Raw genomic sequence first — 18,995 nt, 5'->3', positions numbered from 1 at the left:
TAGAAATAAGGCAGATTTTTTTTGGAATGTAAGCTGGTGCAGCCACTCTGGAAAACAGTATGGAGTTTCTTCAAAAAACTAAAAATAGAACTACCCTATGACCCAGCAATTGCACTACTAGGCATTTATCCAAGGGATACAGGTGTGCTGTTTCGAAGGGACACATGCACCCCCATGTTTATAGCAGCTCTATTGACAATAGCTAAAGTATGGAAAAAGCCCAAATGTCCATCGATGGATGAATGGATAAAGAAGATGTGGTATATATATACAATGGAGTATTACTCGGCAACCCAAAAGAATGAAATCTTGCCATTTGCAACTATGTGGATGGAACTAGAGGGTGTTATGCTAAGTGAAATTAGTCAGAGAAAGACAAACATCATATGACTTCACTCATATGAGGACTTTAAGAGACGAAACAGATGAACATAAGGGAAGGGAAACAAAAATAATCTAAAAACAGGGAGGGGGACAAAACAGAAGAAACTCATAAATATGGAGAACAAACACAGGGTTACTGGAGGGGTTGTGGGAGGGGGGATGGTCTAAATGGGTAAGAGGCACTAAGGAATCTACTCCTGAAATCATTGTTGCACTGTATACTAACTAATTTGGAAGGCAGCTATGCTCACCACTATACCACCAATGCTATACTAATTTGGATGTAAATTTAAAAAATAAATAAATAAAATAAAAAAAATAATGGGGCGCCTGGGTGGCGCAGTCGGTTAAGCGTCCGACTTCAGCCAGGTCATGATCTCGCGGTCCGTGAGTTCGAGCCCCGCGTCAGGCTCTGGCCTGATGGCTCGGAGCCTGGAGCCTGCTTCGGATTCTGTGTCTCCCTCTCTCTCTGCCCCTCCCCCGTTCATGCTCTCTCTCTGTCCCAAAAATAAATAAACGTTGAAAAAAAAATTAAAAAAAAATAAAAATAAACTGTCAACACTCGTAAAAAATTAAAAAAAAAGAAATCAGGCAGATTTTGGGGCACCTGGGTGGCTCAGTGGGATTTCGGCTCAGGTCATCATCTCACGGTTCGTGAGAACGAACCCTGTGTTGGGCTCTGTGCAGGCAGTGTGGAGCCTGCTTAGGGTTCTTCTCTCTCCCTCTCTCTCTGCCCCTCCCTCACATGCACTCTCTCTCTCCCCTTTTCTCTCAAAATAAATACATAAACTTAAAAAAAAAATTTTCGGTTTGTAGCTCAGGAGTGGTCTCCCTTTAAAATTTGTTTGCCTAAAAAATAAAAGTAAGTAAAATTTGCCTAAGTTTAAAGAAAAGGCAACTCGATTTGGGGTAAAATATTAAGTAATAGTGATGACAGTCACGATTTAAATCGAGGAAACACCTGCAGTGACACAAGGCCTGTTCCAATTCTTCCGGGCTCTGGATGGGACTTCCACATTTTCCAGATTTCCCTCCTCTCACCCTCCCTCCCAGCCTCCGGTCCGAGGGCCAGGAGGAGTGGCCCATCCTCTGGCCCCTCCCCAGCCTCGCGCCCTTCCCATACGCCACGCCCCAAGTGCCCCGGACCGCACAGCGTTTCACCCCGTCCCTCCCACCGCGGGCCGCGAGCCCCGCCCCCAGCGCGCGCCAGCCTACTACCTCCGTCCCGCCCCCTCGGGCTCCTCCTTGTCGGCCGCCGTTGCGCCGCTCTGCGCGGCAGCAAGATGGCGGCGCAACAGCAGGACCGTGAGGGTGGTGCGCAGCTGGCTGGGCCCGCTGCGGAGGCCGACCCCCTGGGTCGCTTCACGTGTCCTGTGTGCTTAGAAGTGTACGAGAAGCCGGTGCAGGTGCCCTGTGGTCACGTGTAAGCGGCAAGGCTGGGCCTGGTCGGGGGGAGTCTGGTAGGGAGGGGCGAGACCGGGCTGGGAGGGTTCCGGGGCGGAAGCCCAAGGACCGGTTTACAGGCGGCTCTTCGCGGGCCCTCCGGGGTTCCTGAAGGTCTGTGGAAGTTGGCGGGGCGTGCTTCGCCGCCCTGCTCGCTTCCTAGTATTCCGCCGTCTGTTGAGCGCCTACTCTGTTCCAGGCGGCCTGTCAGGCTCCTTCTCACCCCCGATAGTGGAGTGGCACCCTGCTGGGGATTAGGGAGGGTCTCAGATCGGCCTCGGCCGTAGGTGGGGCGCCTGGCTAGCTCCATCCGTAGAGAGTGCTACTCTGGATCTCGACGTGGTCAGAGTTTACTTAAAAAAAAAAAAAAAAGTCGGCCCTTAGCCGCAGTTTCTATTGACTAGCCTGTGCATCGCTCCTAAAGTAAGGCACGTATGGCGTCATGTCTCCAGTTCTGCCAAGTAATTCGAATGTGCACCGAAACTGGAAAAACGCTGAACTAGACTAAAAGAACAAAAGGGAAGTCTTGATAATAGATCTCACCAGTCTGCCTTTAACTGTGAAAGGGGTTGGGAGTTGCGGGTAGCGATTGTTGGCATTCCTACTTGTGTGCGAGGTTTGCTGCGTTTTGTTTGAGATTAAGCTTCCGTGGCCTGCATGTTGCTCATACGCTGGTTAGGACGACTGAAGGAAATGTGTCTGAAAATGATAGTACAGACCCTGGGCTGGGGTAGGTGCCTTGAAGTTGGTGGGATTTGAATCCAAGCCTTGCTCCATCAGACACACAAACACACCTAAGTTGAAACAACTGTAGAAAATGTGGCCACTTCTCGCTGCTGGGAGTTGGCATTTCCTCGGTGGTCTCCCGCAGTGCTTATCATGGGTATCACCTTGGTATTGTTTTTAGGACACCTTTGCTGGAGAGTAGGCACGATAGGCGCCTGCTGGGCCTCACAGGTATTCTTATTTGTGCTGCAGTCCTGCAGAGGAAGAGGGTTGGCAGCCATTTTGCAGGTGAGGGCATCGAGGCTCGCAGGGGGCAGGCTCACCATTGTCTGACCCTTCCCAGATGAACTGCAGGTGTCTCCTTGCCAGCCCAGAGAATGATTGGCACCTGGCAAGGGCTCTCCAGCCACACTGACTGCTTTTTGCTTCTTCAAGTCCTCTAAGCTCTTTCTGGCTTTGGGCTGTTCCCACTTGCAGTTTAGTTAGCCTGGAACTCTTCATACCCCATCTGCATCTCCCCTGCCAACTACTGCACATCCTTTGCAGACTTCAAGTCCCCGTTTAAACCACCTCCCTTATCACCATCCCTACTTAAACTACTCTGCTTCACTCCTGGGGCTTCCTTCGTCCTTACATAGAGCAAAACTTCGAGATCATGAGGGCAGTGACCATATCTGTATTGCCCCTCTCTGTGTCCCCAGTGCCTAACGTGTGTCTGAGCATCCATCTTCCAATCTTCCATTCAGCCAAGTAAAGTGTTTGTGTGCTCACTATGTGCCAGATTCTTGGGGCGTAGTAAGAAACAAGGTGATAGTGCCCTCAGTTTACAGTCTAGTGAATTGATGGTAGGTGAGACTAACAAGTGTTCAAAGTATTGTGAAAATTCATTGTGCGGTGGGAGGATATTACAGGGATCAAAGTGGTGTGGATGAGTAGGGGAGCGATTGGGTAATGGGTGGATGAACCGAGAAATTGGCGGTGGAAGCAAACTCATGTGAGTTACGGTGGAGGCTAGATAGCGTGCTCATTGAATCCTCTTTTCCTTGGATCAGCCCTCCTTTCTATATTTACCTAATTTTGGACCAATTCATTGGATTTCTTTACTTTTTTTTTTTTTTTTTTTGATAGAGACAGACTGAGCAGGGGAGGGGCAGAGAGAGGGAGAGACAGAATCGCAGGCAGGCTCCGTGCTGTCAGTAAACAGCCAGTCTCAGGGCTCGATCTTAAAAGATCATGACCTGAGGCAAGATTGACCTTGCCCGCTCTTAACTCTTAGTTAATCGACTAGGCCACTCAGGCGCGCCTCATTGGATTTCATTTACCATTAATGTTTATAAAGAGGCTTGATCTAGTGCAATTTAGCAACTGAAGAGCAGCAAAATTCGAGGTTTTATTGAGCCACATGAACCTTCCCCAGGTCAGAGGTCAAGGGGGAAGTACTGGGTTTTAAACCTTGGCTCTTTTCTATACTCACCAGGCTAGTTCGAGGTGTTCATCAACTCTGCTGATTGAAGACAGATAGATGCACCCCTGTGAGGGGAGCTAAGTCTCCCTTAGCTCTAGCCAAGTGCTTTTTGCTCAGCAAAAAGTGGCAGATATTTGCTAACGTCTATGCTTGGAAACCAGCATCTTTGTAGCTCTGGCTGGATGGGGCATTGAGTTTTTATAAAACTTTATTTCAAGCCCTAAATGACTGTGTCTCTGCAATTCAGTGGCATATAGCTGGAGAAGGGACTTTGTACATACCGCTGTAACAGAAAGGGTGGAGCACCTAGAAGACTGGACTAGATCAAGGCCCATAAATAAAAAAGGGAAACGGAAAGCCAGCCCAAGATACAGGAACCATTTAAAACCAGGCTTGCAAAGGAAATGGTCAACAAAACTAAAAGGCAAACAACAGTGGGAGATGATATTTGCAAATGACATCGGATAAAGAGTATAAAAACTTATAAAGAATTTACCAAACTTAACACCCAAAAAAACAAATAATCCAGTGAAGAAATGGGCAGAAGACATGAATAGACACTTTTCCAAAGAAGACATCCAGATGGCCAACAGACACATGAAAAGATGCTCAACGTCACTCCTCATCAGGGAAATACAAATCAAAACCACACTGAGATACCACCTCACACCTGTCAGAGTGGCTAAAATTAACAACTCAGGAAACAACAGATGCTGGGGAAGATGTGGAGAAAAAGGAGCCCTCTTGCACTGTTGGTGGGAATGCAAACTGGTGCAGCTGCTCTGGAAAACAGTGTGGAGATTCTTCAAAAAATTGAACTACCCTACGACCCAGCAATAGCACTACTAGGAATTTATCCAAAGGATACAGGAATGTTGATTCATAGGGGCACATGTACCCCAATGTTTACAGCAGTGCTTTCAACAATAGCCAGATTATGGAAAGAGCTTAAATGTCCGTTAACTGGTGAGTGGATAAAGAAGATGTGGTTTATATATACAATGGAATACTAATTGGCAATGAGAAAGCATGGAATCATGCCATTTGCAACAACATGGATGGAGCTGGAAGGTGTTACGCTAAGTGAAATAAGTCAGAGAAAGGCATATGTTTTCACTCCTGTGGAACTTGAGAAACTTAACAGAAGACCATAGGGGAAGGGAAGGGGAAAAAAAAACAGGGAAGCAAACCATAAGAGACTCTTAAATACAGAGAACAAACTGAGGGTTGATGGGCATTGAGGAGGGGACTTGATGGGATGAGTACTGGGTGTTGTATGTAAGCGACGAACCACGAGAATCTACCCCCAAAACCAAGAGCACACTTTACACACTGTATGTTAGCCAGTTTGACAATACATTACATTAAAAAAAAAAAAAGGCTTGCATGTTGGGCATGTCTCCGGCACAAAGTGGCTTGTGCATATTTGGTTAATGAGCTGTGTATCCTGCTGTGTGCTTGAAGGAAGGCTTGAAGCTGCTTTTACCTACCATCTAGGCTTCGTTTCTCTGGGACCCTCAGTTCTCTTGGGTTACTCTGGTGATCTGCCTTTGAGAAAAGGTACAATAAGTGATGGCCACAAGACCCTGTCTACCTCTCCCACCTAATCACTTACCCTCTCTCAGTGGTCTACCCATCATGGTCCCAAAGCCTCCCTTCCTGCTTTTTGGAAACCCCTTTGCACTTGGTATATCATCTCTGTGTGTACCTCTTTGTGTCCAGGTCTGTGTGGCTGTGTCCTCATAGTTTTGGGTCTCAGCTCAGAGGCAGAGGGCCAGAGAAAGAGAATCCAAAGCAGGCCTCACATTCAGCACGGAGCCTGACTCAGGGCTTGTTCCCACAACCCAGGGATCGTGATCTGAGCCAAATCAAGAGTCAGTCAGTCAACTGACTGAGCCGCCCAGGTGCCACTCAAATATTACTACCTCTTTAAAGAAGCTCTGTATGATCTATGTTGGCTGATCTCTTTGCCTTGTTTTATTTCCTTCGTATACTTCATCCGTATTGGAAATTAACATTTGTGTTTTTCTCCACTTTGGAATATAAACATCAGGGTGCCTGGGTGGCTCAGTCACTTAAGCATCGGACTCCATCTCAGGTCATGATATCACCGTCTGTGAGTGTGAGCCCCGCGTCGGGCTCTGTGCTGACAGCTCGGAGCCTGGAGCCTGCTTCATATTCTGTATCTCCCTCTTTCTCTGCCCCTTCCCTGCTCGCTCCCTCTTGCTCTCTCAAAAATAAATAAACATTAAAAAAAAAAAATCAAGACTGGGATTTTGTTTCCTTCTCTGCTTTACTCTCAGTGATGAATCACTAGGCCCCCTCACCTTCTTCCAGCCTGGTCTGTTTCATGTGGCAGTATTAACACCTAGCTTAATGACAAAGAGGAAGAAAATCCTTAGAGACAGTAAAAATTTGTGAGATGCACAGGTTACCTTTGATGATACGTGTTGAATTCTTCCTAACAGATTATATTATCCTGCCTTAAGTGTCTCAGGTTGGGTATGTAGCTGGGCTATTTTCATGTCTTAGTGTCCATTCTTTCTGTGTGTCCGTTCATTCTTATCTCAGCATTATTACCTGCCTAGTTTCAGGATAGAAACTTGGCCATCTTTGACTTTCCTTCTTCAAACTCAGTAAGCTACCAAGTACTGCTGACTCCCCCTCTGAATCATTTCTTCAGTTAATTCACTGTTGCCTCAGGCCCTCAGAATTCCTTGCCTTAGCTATCTGTTTGGTTTCTACTTCAAGGCTCCTGTCTTTCCTCACCTTAAAAAAAAAAAAAAAATTAAAAACCAAGAACTCTATTGTCCATGTTAACCTCAGCTATTTTTCTAAAACTTGGATTTGGCCTTGTTGATTGATATCTTTAAACATCTGGGTTCCTACTGTTTCTGAGGAAAAGCGTTAGACTTTTATTTCCTTAGGTGCATCATGAATTTTTTAAGTCGAAGGGTCTAGAGTATTCTTCCCTTCTGCAGTTGAGCTCTTTCTTCTAAGGCTGTTTCATGAATGCTGCCTTTGAAGTCTTACCAGCCCTGACCTCCTTGGGTCACAACTGTTGGTCTTCTCTCTGTGTCCTCATGGTGCTTTATATTCACCTCTAATGGTAGCACCTCGTGTTTGTGGTGCATTTCACAGGTGCTTGACACTGTACTAAGAAGGGTCTGCTATCCATATCCCATTCCAGTAATCCCAGAGGTAGCTACTGCCGTCTCCATTTCACAGAGGAAAAACCGAGGTTCAGGAAAACTCCCCCAGATCCCTCAGTGGCAGGTGCTGAGGTTTGAAGACTGTGCCATGACCCCTCTCACCGTGTACCATGATAGTTGGCGTTTTGTTTTGCATTTGTTTCTGTTGGTGGACCTGTGTGTGCTTTGCAGGACCTCCACCCCCTGCTTTTCTGGCCTGGGAGGACTCCGCATTTTTATCAGGAGTTAGGGAGCAACGTGTTTTTAACCCATTACTCATTGACATCTTTTTAAAAGTTTATCCATTTTTGTTGTCTTGTCTCCACGATGCATGACGCAGGTTCTCTGTGTGTCTTGTTCTAGCTTTTGCTCTGCATGCCTGCAGGAATGTCTGAAGCCGAAGAAGCCTGTCTGTGGGGTGTGTCGCAGCGCTCTGGCACCTGGCGTCCGAGCCGCGGAGCTCGAGCGGCAGATCGAGAGCACAGAGACTTCTTGCCATGGCTGCCGTAAAAATGTATGTGGAAGTAAAACGGAAGTCGGTGTCCTTCTGCGATGAGGGGGTAAAAACACAGAGCTGTTGCCACGTGTTTCTCAAGTTAGAGCATGACTAGGTGACTAACAGCACGTGTGCATGCTAGTTATCTGCAGCCGTGGCTGTGCTGTTTGATTTTAGTACCTTTATTGGTTTTGATTTGCTTTTTTAAGAGTTGGTTTAGTATATTATATATCGTAGCTTTGGAAACTAAAACGTTAATCCCATTTTGTTCCTTTAAAAGACGCGCTTTTCCAAAATTATGCGTAACTTTAGATCATAATGACAATGCTATTTATTTATTTCTTTTTAAATATGTATTTATTTTGAAGGAAGGAGCACACACACGCGTTTGCAAGCTGGGAAGGGTCAGAGGAAACCCCAACAGGCTCCACACTGTCAGCGCATAACCTGACGCAGGGCTCTGTCTCCTGAACCATGAGATCAGGATTTGGATGCTTAACTAACTGAGCCATCCAGGAGCCTTTGTTTCTTAATTGTTTTAACATAAGATGAGGTCATCTCAAAAAAGTTATCTGCTGTAATGAGTTTGAGGGAAAATTTTGTCATCTGTGTCAATATAGATATAAAACTTAATATTTGAACTTTTTAGCACTTGATAGGAATCATGGCATAAAGGTCAGTATGAAATTATTTGATTATAATAGCAATACCAAACATTTGAAGTGCATCCATTCTGTTGTATAATCCTGTTAGAATCCAGTGTATTTAACATCTATAATAAAGGAGAAATATTATTCTTATTTTCCAAGAGATACACACAGCCTTACAGGTTTTAAAATCATTATGATTTTCTTAATTTCAGATCATACAAAAGTATAAAATAATGTAGGCTTGTTTCCTACTCTAGAGATTACCTTTTAATTTTTTTAATGTATTTATTTTGAGAGGGGGTGTGAGTGAATGGGGGCGGGGGCGGGGGCAGGGGCTGGGGCAGAGAGACAGAATCCCAAGCAGGCCCCATGCTGTCAGCACAGAGCCCAGCACAGGGCTCAGCACAGGGCTCAATCCCACAAACTGTGAGATCGTGACCTGAACCAAAATCAAGAGTCATATGCTTAACCAACTGAGCCACCCAGGTGCCCCCAGAGATGACCTCTTTACAAGTGATTCAGTTTAGAAGGCTGCAAAACATTTTCTGCCCTTTGACAAACGCAGATCTAAGGTTTTTACCAAATACAGTTGTCAGAATTTTACAAAATAGGATCATAGTATATGATTCTAGAGCTTTTTCTCATTTTTGAAAAAAAAGTTTCACTTAATGACTTACTAGTCTAACGTGTCAGTTTCGTTACTTTAACACATTAGTGTGGATGGCCATAGGATGGATATACGTTCCCATCTCCTTCCTTTCAGATGATTTAGCACTAAGGGTACACAGTGGCTACTGTTCTGAACGGGGATATTTACCATCCCTTTTAATTGGGAGCTCTTTGGTTGGCAGCTCGAAGTCAAGTTCTTTAGCTGGAGGTAAGACAGAAAGGAGCATTATGGTAAACCAGAGCTCAAATATTGAAACTTCCTTTTTTTCTTGTGCCTTCCTTTAATTTTGGAACTCAGGATATTGAAATGAAGTTACCCGTTACTTTATGTATGCATGATGGATTTTTCTTTTTCTGTATACTTTTGATAGTCTCCATTTTAAAGATTAATGTTTGTATCGTATCATATCTCTATGTGTATTCTGCCTCAGAAAATGTTTATCTTCCCTTTACCTCCCCTTTTTCTTCATTCCTTATACTTTTTCTTTCTTTTTAGAACACCTGCGATGAAGCACTCTCTAGGTTTTCTCTTTTCAACTTGTAAAGGCTAGATTCTGTAGGAGAAATAGAATTCAGATTTCTGGATTTCTGTTTTTTGTTTTTGTTTTTTAAAGATTATTTACCACAGTCTGGAATTCTGTACCTTAACTAGAATTACTGGTCTTTATCTCTTATACTTAAATGATTACTTTTTGCTGCTGCACATAATAGAATGTGGTTCTTGGCTTGCTGTGAAGAGGCTAGTTTAAATGCTATGTGTAAAACTTTTAAACCTTCCCTGGGTTTGGAGTGTGTCTGAGCAGAGAGCATACCTTGAATACAAAAACCTCTAGGAGAGTTATTTTCGAGTGGAAGCAGACATCCTGGATTGGTCAAGTAAGACATCAGCTTTGGTATTAACAGAGCCCCTGCAGCAAACGTGGTTTTAGCCCTGTCAGCATAGCTGGGAGTCTGGTGAGATTGTTTGCCAGGGTGGTACAGGTCTGGTTTTCACCTTGCCCTTGCTTTGGGACTATGTGGGACCTGGTCCAAGGTCTGACTAACTTGTGGGCTGTCATTCTTCCTAAGTTCTTCCTATCCAAGATCCGGGCCCACGTGGCTACCTGTTCCAAATACCAGAATTACATCATGGAAGGTGTGAAGGCCACCACCAAGGATGCCTCCCTTCAACCAAGGTGAATGACTCCCTCAGGTGGAGGTCCTCTTCTGCTATGAAGACGGTGGACACTTTGCATGTTTCAGGGTTTAGTTGTAGGAGTTTGGGGAAGTGGATGTATAGTTATTATTCAGATGTATGCTGGCTACGGATGTATAACTATTATCTGTCCGTTTTCGTTTTGGGGTGGGGTGTGGAGAACTCTGATGTTCACTTCAAATGTTAGCTCTGCTATGAAGTTATGTTCAAAACACTTGATGTGCTTCTCAGGTAATTGTCAGAATCCCTGTCATAACACATTGAACTCTGCTCCTTTTTGGAGGTATGGAGATTGAAGTGTGGAAGGGTACTCACAAAGAGATTTCTTCTGTTCTGCCTTTCATCTTCCAGGAACGTCCCAAACCGTTACACCTTCCCTTGCCCGTACTGTCCCGAGAAGAACTTTGATCAGGAAGGGCTAGTGGAACACTGCAAGCTGTCCCATAGCACGGACACCAAATCTGTGGTAAGAGGAGCTTTTTATGGAAAAAAATTAAACAGAAAAATGAACAGGAGTAGTGCAGCGAACTCCTGTGTACCCTTCACCTAGATTCACAGATTGGTAACATTTTACAGTATATGCTTAATGATACTCTGCGTGATACTCTACATTTTGCTAGCCATTCAATAATGAGTTACAGATACCATGACCTTTTGTCCTACACACTTCAGCATATACCTCCTAAGAACAAGAGCATTTTCTTCGAAAATCACGTTTTTTGTGTTTGTCACACTCAGGAGATATAACTTTGACATAATCTGATATCTAATATAAAATTCATGTTTAAATTTTAACAATTGTAGGGGTGCCTGGCCAGCTCACTTGGTGGAGTATGCGACTCTTGATGTCGGGGTCGTGAGTTGGAGCCCCACGTTGGGCCTAGAGATTACTTTAAAAAAAAAAGTGGACTGCCCTTGAATTTTAACCATTGTTATGTCCTTCATAGCAATATCCTCCTGCCCCCAAGTCCTTGATCTGTGTGTTACACATAATTGTCATGTCTCTGGTGCTAGGTCTTTCTTTGCCTTCCATGACCTTAACATTTTTAAAGAGGACAGGCCAGTTGTTTTGTAAGAGTCCTTGGATTTCGGTTTGTGTGTTTTTTCATCATTAGAAGCAGGGACGTTCCATAAGCGATGTGTCCTCCAGATGCCGCTTCAGGGGTCATGTGATATCTGTTGGCCCCTTTGTTGGTAACGTTCACTTGGATCGCTTGGTGTCCACCAGGTATCTTCTGTGTAAAGCTGTCATTTTCCTTTTGAGAGTAGTATCTTTATAGTTGTGGGGAAAGGGAATGTATATGAAATCACGGTGCACCTGAGCGGCTTAGTTAAGCATCCGACTTCAGCTCAGGTCATGATCTCACAGTCTGTGGGTTCGAGCCCCGTGTCGGGCTCTGTGCTGACAGCTCAGAGCCTGGAGCCTGCTTCGGATTCTGTATCTTCTCTCTCTTTGCCCCTCTCCCACTCATGATCTGTCTCTCAAAAATAAATAAACGTTAAAAAAAAAATTACTAGGAAAGTGTTTATCACTCCTTTAAGTATCACAGACTGGTACGTAGGTTTTTTTTGTTTTGTTTTTTTTTTAATGTTTGAATGTGGTCCTTTTCAGTAGTATTACCCTTTCCTCTTTTTCCTTTCAAGTAAGTTCTATACCCAACATTGCAGTTTCTGGTACTACAACCTAATTTTCTCTTTTTTCCCCTCCTTTGGCTTTCTGACATTCCTGTGGTTATTTTGTCTCTGTTGAAGCCTCTCTTCCTTCATCCATTGGCCCTCTGTTCTATCCCTTCTCCCTTTACAGAACTCCTTCTTAACTGTTGATGTTTCAGCCCTTCCCTTTGGAAGTGACCTCCTTCTCAGTCTCCTGACCTGACCCATGATCTAGCCCCATATCCACAGCTGCCTGCCCAGCTCCTTCCACCAGGAATCTTCCACCATTTCAGATTCGTCTTTTGCTAATCCCTTTTGTTACGATACCTTCCTTATTACTGGTGGAGTTCCATCTCTAAGCTGACCACTGAGGCCTGCTTCTCCCTGTCCCAGCTCCTCTCTGTCCATCTCTGAATTTTCCATTCTAGCCAGCTGATCGCCTGTAATGCCTGTACTGCTGACTCCTGGCCTTTCCTCTGTGCCATTGCCAGCCTTGTGGAGCACCCTTTCATGTTGTGTCTTTCCAAATACCTCCCAGTCTTCAACGCCCAAACTGACTTCTTTATTATTTTATTTTATTTTCATTTTATTTCATTTTTGTTTTTATTTTATTTTTTAATTTACTTAATTTATATCCAAGTTAGTTAGCATATAGTGCAACAGTGATTTCAGAAGTAGATTCCTTAATGCCCCTTACCCATGTAGCCCATCTCCCCCAACCCCTCCAGCAACCCTCTGTTCTCTATATTTAAGAGTCTCTTATGGTTTGTCCCCCTCCCTGTTATATTATTTTTGCTTCCCTTCCTTTGTGTTCATCTGTTTAGTATCTTAAATTCCTCATATGAGTGAGGTCATATATTTGTCTTTCTCTAATTTCACATAGCATAATACCCTCCATTTCCATCCATGTAGCTGCAGATAGCAAGATTTCATTCTTTTTGATTGTCGAGTAATACTCCATTGTGTGTGTGTGTGTGTGTGTGTGTGTGTGTATACCACATCTTTATCCATTCATCCATCAGTGGACATTTGGGCTCTTTCCATACTTTGGCTATTGTTGATAGTGTTGCCATAAACATGGGGGTGCATGTGTCCCTTTGAAACAGCACACCTGTATCCCGTGGATAAATGCCTAGTAGTACAATTGCTGGGTCATAGAGTAGTTCTATTTTTAATTTTTTGAGAACCTCCGTACTGTTTTCCAGAGTGGCTGCACCAGTTTGCATTCCCACCAGCAGTGCAAAAGAGATCCTCTTCCTGCGCATCCTCACCAACATCTGTTGTTGCCTGAGTTGTTAATGTTAGCCATTCTGACAAGTGTGAGGTGGTATCTCCCTGATGAGTGATGTTGGGCATTTTTTCATGTGTCTGTTGGCCATCTGGATGTCTTTGGAGAAATATCTATTCATGTCTTTTGCCCATTTCTTTACTGGATTATTTGGTTTTTGGGTGTTGAATTTGATAAGTTCTTTATAGGTTTTGGGTACGAACCCTTTATCTGATATGTTTGCAAATATCTTCTCCCATTCTGTTGGTTGCCTTTTAGTTTTGCTGATTGTTTCCTTCCCTGTGCAGAAGCTTTTTATTTTGATGTGGTCCCCGTAATTCCCAAATCGACTTCTTATATGAGGGCTTTTCAACGTCAGCCCTCTCGTCTCAGCATTTACTTTGTAAAAATAGCACAGAAGGTTGTGTTTTACTTCCTCAGGTTATTGTTCATCTGTCATTTCCTTGTTTTTCTTTGTGCTTTTGGATCATTTTGTGTGCTGGGTCAGAAGGCCATAGTCTAGGCCCTTACTGGGCTGACACATTGTCCTGACCACAGTAGGGGATCAGGAAAGGGTAGTATCATGGCCAAAGCCGTTAGGCACTCTCACGTGTCTTTGACCTGAGTGGGAGACTGACAGTGTTTTCTGGGATACGAATGTACCTATGAAGGAGTGGCCAGGCCCTAAACTGATGTGTCAGGAAAGCTGCCCTGGAAGAAAGGCCAGATATGGGCCACAGAGGGCTAATGTTAGCTCAAAGGTCAGGTGCCTAAGACCGTGCTTTTTTGTTGAAAGGTTTGTCCGATATGTGCCTCGATGCCTTGGGGAGACCCCAACTACCGCAGCGCCAACTTCATAGAGCACATCCAGCGCCGGCACCAGTTTTCTTACGACACTTTTGTGGTGAGTCTGGAGCCCGGGGCCTGATCTCTCCCCTGGGGTAACAGCACAACAACATCCCTTCTCTTACCTGGAAAGCTGTGGGTCCCATTGTTGAGTTTTGTCATTGATGTGATGGGCTCCCGGGAACAGCAGCTGTGTGGTCTATGTTCGTGAGCCCACTGAGTGGTCAGAGCCTTTGTTGTGTCTACAGTGAGACATGATGTAAGATTGCTCCTGGGTTTTCTTCCAGAAGTTTTTCCCACTTTCTTTTGGTATGTGTAGTTTCTACCCGTTCCAGCACCTGGCTTGGGATCCTGAAGCTCAGATGCCCATGGGGACCAGGCAGGTAATGGAAATGGTGTCCCTGAGGATTTGCAAGCCAGACGGCACCTGACACATGTCATGCTGCCATCAGCTCCCGCTGACAGCAGTGTGTAGAGACACAGGCACGGCATTGCCAGTTTTCTCCGCCTGTCCCAACCCCAAGAAGCTGGAAAGGCGGAATTCCATATGAAGTGTCACATGTTTTTTAGAGCGTCTTAGGTCAAAACACATCCACTTGCCAAAAGTAGTCATCCGGTTTGTGTCCTTTCCCTAGTGCTGAGTGGTTTGAAGGGACCCACTGTTGTGTTAGCATTCTAGTAATAGATAAATTGGGCCAAACCCTTGAAGTAGAACGTTTGTTTGTTTGTTTGTTTATATATATATATGTATGCTGTGAGGATTTTAGAACAGCATTCAGTCTTAATGGCTGTGTTTCGGGACCCAAGAAGGAAAGCATGACTCTTTCCTAAGTTGTCCTAAGAATGTGTATTCTCAGTCTAAGAGAGTGTCTGAGATTCAGACTTCCCAATAACTGTCCTTTTTGTTAACTGCCCTGAAGACAGATGAAATTCCCAAGTTGTAATCAAGTAGGTAGTTTGGCCTCGTTGAATTAAAAGTCCAGTTTCACTGCAGTGAAAGTCCTCCCATGTGAGCACTCGGTCTGTGCCAGGCCCCGTGCACAGGTGCCCTGTGGTCCTCACAGTCCCCGTCTAAGGGAGCCATCAGTGTTCTCATCCTCAGGAGGAGGCGGCAGAGGCCCAGAGAGGTCGAGCAGGTTGCTCAGAGCTCCGTGGCTGGCACCAGAAACAAGCTGGGATCCATGCTGGGCCAGGCGTCTCCGGAGCCTGTCACTGGGCCGCCCCGCTTCCCCCATTGAACGAGAGTCTTTGCGGCTGTGACAGGTGCCGGGGCCAAGGGTCTGTGTTTCGCCCTCAGGATTACGATGTTGATGAAGAGGACATGATGAATCAGGTGTTGCAGCGCTCCATCATCGATCAGTGAGCGGTCTCTACTGTCCAGCTCGTGCTCCAGAGCGTCCGTTGTGTGTTGGGCGTGAAACCTGTGACTCCTACACCTTCAATGTACAACAGACCTGGAAGTGAGCTGTGGTCACTTCTGACAGGGAAAAAGGTCCCCAGGTCAGAGCCGTCCCTTCCTTTGGGGTCTCCCCTACTGTTAACTCTGTCATGTGTCTGGTCTCTGATTCCCCTAGCTGCTCCCTGGAGTTTCTGCTTCCTCTTCTGGAAGAGAATCCAGGTTCTCCACCTACCCTTGTTTCACTCTCGTTCCTCCCCTTTAGTATGCATCTCTCAGGTCCTCTGGGCCAGCCAGGACCTGTTCTGGGTCACGAATAGCACAAACGAGACCAGCACCTCCCTCCTCTCCTTGTCCCTGAGGTGAGGTGTGTGAGCTCTGGCAAGCGTGTGTCCCATCGGTGGTGGAGCTCCTTCTGTGCTGCGGAGGTTCTGTTAGTTGGTCCTTAGCAGCAGCTGCCGGAAGCTGGAGTGTCCCTCCTGGGAAACATTGCAAAGGGCCTGTTGGGGTGAATGTTCTGGGTTTAGCATGATCTGATGCTGGAAGTTTTGATTAGTTCTATTTTCCTGCCGCTCCTGCACAGTCTTAAATGCCTGCATGGTGCCTTTTTAGGATAAGGTGTAACCACATCTTTTTAGTGACAATAAGTGTTTCTAGGTTAGGAAAGTTAAACTCCATTTATCCATAAGTGGGGAGGAGGGTCAGCTAAGAGCAGTGCGAGGGCCGTAGCTTTTTGGTTCTGATTTTCGAACTAACATGGTATTCTCAAAGGACTGCGTCATGTTTGCCTCTCTGTTTGGGAACCTGCTTACATTCTTGTCCTTGAGGCACGAGAAGGAGTCCTCACATGAATAAGAAGGAAGAGGTTTGGGGCTCCAGTAGATACTCTAGTTATTTTATCTTTTCTTTGGTAACTTAGATTGAACTGAGTATCTGAGTATTGCTTTTCTATCATAAATGGTTTCCTTATGAAACTGATTTCCATCTGTAAATCAGTGTGTGAAACCTGTCTTGTAACGCAGAGGTCATGGGAAATCTAGTCTCACAGCCTGTTGTCTCCTTTTGACAAGACACACTGTTAAAAAGGCAAAAACACAGCTCTTGTGAGCGCTTGTTAATGGAAACTGCTGGAAACTAGCTCAAGAAACTTGAAGTTCACCATGTTGTGCGAATATTAATAAATACAAGGCTGAGAGCGGTGTCAGTCTAATCTGTAGGAACATAACCAAAAGACGTGGATTTAGGTTCATTTTTTCGTGTCAGACCTCTCTACTCTGAACATGGGAAGTTTTTCTGGTCAGTGGCTGAGGTTGTAAGTGACAGGGAGCTTTGGGGCCTGTGAGCACCGCTGTTGTGGGCCTCTCCCTGCCTGCCAGTGGGGGCTGCAGACGCCTAGTGACCAGCAAAGACAGGGCCCTTTGCTAGGCAAAATCGTCTTTTCTAATGTGATGTTGCTTTGGAGGGCCCAAATGTTAAGGTCAGCGCCTTCACTGTGATTTCTGGAAAAAATTCACTTAGCCCTCCCTGACTTGAGAGGTCTGAATCTGGAGGGAAATTTGACAAAGCCTTCATTTGAGGAAATGAATGACTGTCCATCTCACTAATGGTACCAAGAAACTGATATCCTTGTATTAAGTGCACTTCATGTATTTCTAATAAGATGACTTTCCAGAAAGTGAAATTTGTTATGTTCTGGCTTTTAAAAGGTGAAATATAAATAAATTTCATAATTTATCCAATTGGCAAGCTGTAATGCCTGTTTTCATTAACCACTTTTTTTTTTTTTAATTTCAAACGTTTATTTTGAGAGAGGGAGAGAGAAAATCCCAAGCAGGCCCTGCTGTCAGCACAGAGTCTGACACAGGGCTTGACCCCATGAACCGCGAGATCGTGACCTGAGCCGAAATCAAGAGTCGGACACCGAGGACTGAGCTACCCAGGTGTCCCTCATTAACCACCTTTTGCTGAGGTTTGGGCCTGAGGAGACTCCAGAAGATTGTTGCTCTTTCTAAGGAGACATTCTTGTTTGTCTCAAGTCCCATCTGGCTCTGATCTTTGTTCTGACGCTTTAATAGTGGGGCCTCACTGAGCTTGTCCTCTCTTGGAAATGAACACAACCCCTACTTGTCACAGCTGGGAGTTCTGGTGAGGCAAGAAGTGATCGGGCTCCATGAAGTAAGGCTTTATTTAGACACGTGGCTTCAGCTCCATTCCAATGACTTAGCATCCCCGAGATGTTGTAGTAAAGGGTTTTGTGCATTAAGATCTGAGGTCATGGCATGTTTGTTCTGCATGCTGCCACTGGCTGTGGGACATCTGGCAAATATTTTCCCTTTTTAAATGTTTCCCTACAATAAAATAGGAGTGATGTTTCTGGCTTCTAGTTTCTTTATAAAGTAGGAGATATTTGCTATTTATTAACTAGCTGCCAATTACTAATCCCTTATCAATTTATAATTCTACAGTTAATATGTGCCTAGCACAGTGCTGACACATAAAAGATGCCTAGTAAATAACATATATGCCTGAATATAAGGAAGTCATTCATTTTTCCGGTAAGGAAATTTTTACAGTTTTTTGGCCAAATTGACTATAAGAGCGTTTATCACTGCAAATGAACTATTCAAATGTCTGCTTATTTTTAATTACACATATTTAAAACAAATGTAGAAGTGTTGCTTTTTTTTATGTAAAAAAAAATTTTTTTTTTTTAATGTTTTATTTTTTGAGACAGAGCATGAGCAGGGGAGGGGCAGAGAGAGAGGGAGGCACAGAATCGGAAGCAGGCTCCAGGCTCTGAGCTGTCAGCACAGAGCCCGACGTGGGGCTCGAACTCACGAACTGTGAGATCATGACCTGAGCCGAAGTCGGACGCTCCACCGACTGAGCCACCCAGGTGCCCCTAGAAGTGTTGCTTTTATCTAGTCGTACATTTCCAGGAATAGCTGCATCTTAAAGTTCTTGGGATTCAAGGAGCAATGTACACAAAACCCTGGCAGGACGCCTGCTGCATTGTGGGCACTCAGCTCCTGGACTTCTCTCCCTGGGCTTGTCCATTCCGATCCCAATCCCATGGGAACCTTAAATTTAATACGGCCCAAACTGAGTTCAGCATCTCCAGCTTCCTCCCTCCATGCCCCTCCCTCTTTATCATTCCCTCTTGCTATGGACAGTACCAGCAATCCATGAGTCTTCTTACCCCTGCCTTTATACCCCCACCTTTGGCTAAAGCAGTTAAGTCCTGGACTCCGGTTACACATCAGGAAATCACAAGGTCTAATGCTACACCCGGCGGCAGTCCTTGAAGTCCTTTGTCATCCCAGACAGATCAAGAAAGTGGCATTTGAACCGAGACCTGAATGAAACAAGGGACAAGCCTGCTGACCAGGTAGGGAAGAGCGTTCCTGGAGGGAATGTTCAGAGGCCCTAACGGGAGCCTGTGTGTTACACTGGGGCAGGGCAGTGAGGGGGCAGTCATGGGAGCATGTCAATAGGCGGCTGCCGGAGGGGGGGCAGATCTGGGGCTTTTCTCTGGGTGAGATGGGAGCATTGGAGGTTCGAGTGACAAGACCTGGTCTAGGTTTAAAGAAGATCCTCCTTCTGACTTCTTCGAC

General features: G+C 45.2%; 1 protein-coding gene across 1 annotated transcript; it reads left to right on the top strand.

The window, feature by feature from the left end:
• Positions 1–1,628: 1,628 nt before the first annotated feature.
• Positions 1,629–17,118, top strand: RNF114 (ring finger protein 114). Its single transcript, XM_015084211.3, has 6 exons — positions 1,629–1,807; positions 7,573–7,723; positions 10,093–10,199; positions 10,571–10,685; positions 13,936–14,043; positions 15,283–17,118. Exons 1-6 carry the CDS (start codon positions 1,668–1,670, stop codon positions 15,346–15,348), a joined length of 687 nt encoding a protein of 228 aa, XP_014939697.2. The 5' UTR covers positions 1,629–1,667; the 3' UTR covers positions 15,349–17,118.
• The last annotated feature ends 1,877 nt before the right edge of the window (positions 17,119–18,995 follow it).

This window comes from Acinonyx jubatus, chromosome A3 (assembly GCF_027475565.1).
Source record: "Acinonyx jubatus isolate Ajub_Pintada_27869175 chromosome A3, VMU_Ajub_asm_v1.0, whole genome shotgun sequence".
Lineage (NCBI taxonomy): Eukaryota > Metazoa > Chordata > Mammalia > Carnivora > Felidae > Acinonyx > Acinonyx jubatus.
This window is presented reverse-complemented; position numbering and strand designations above follow the sequence as displayed.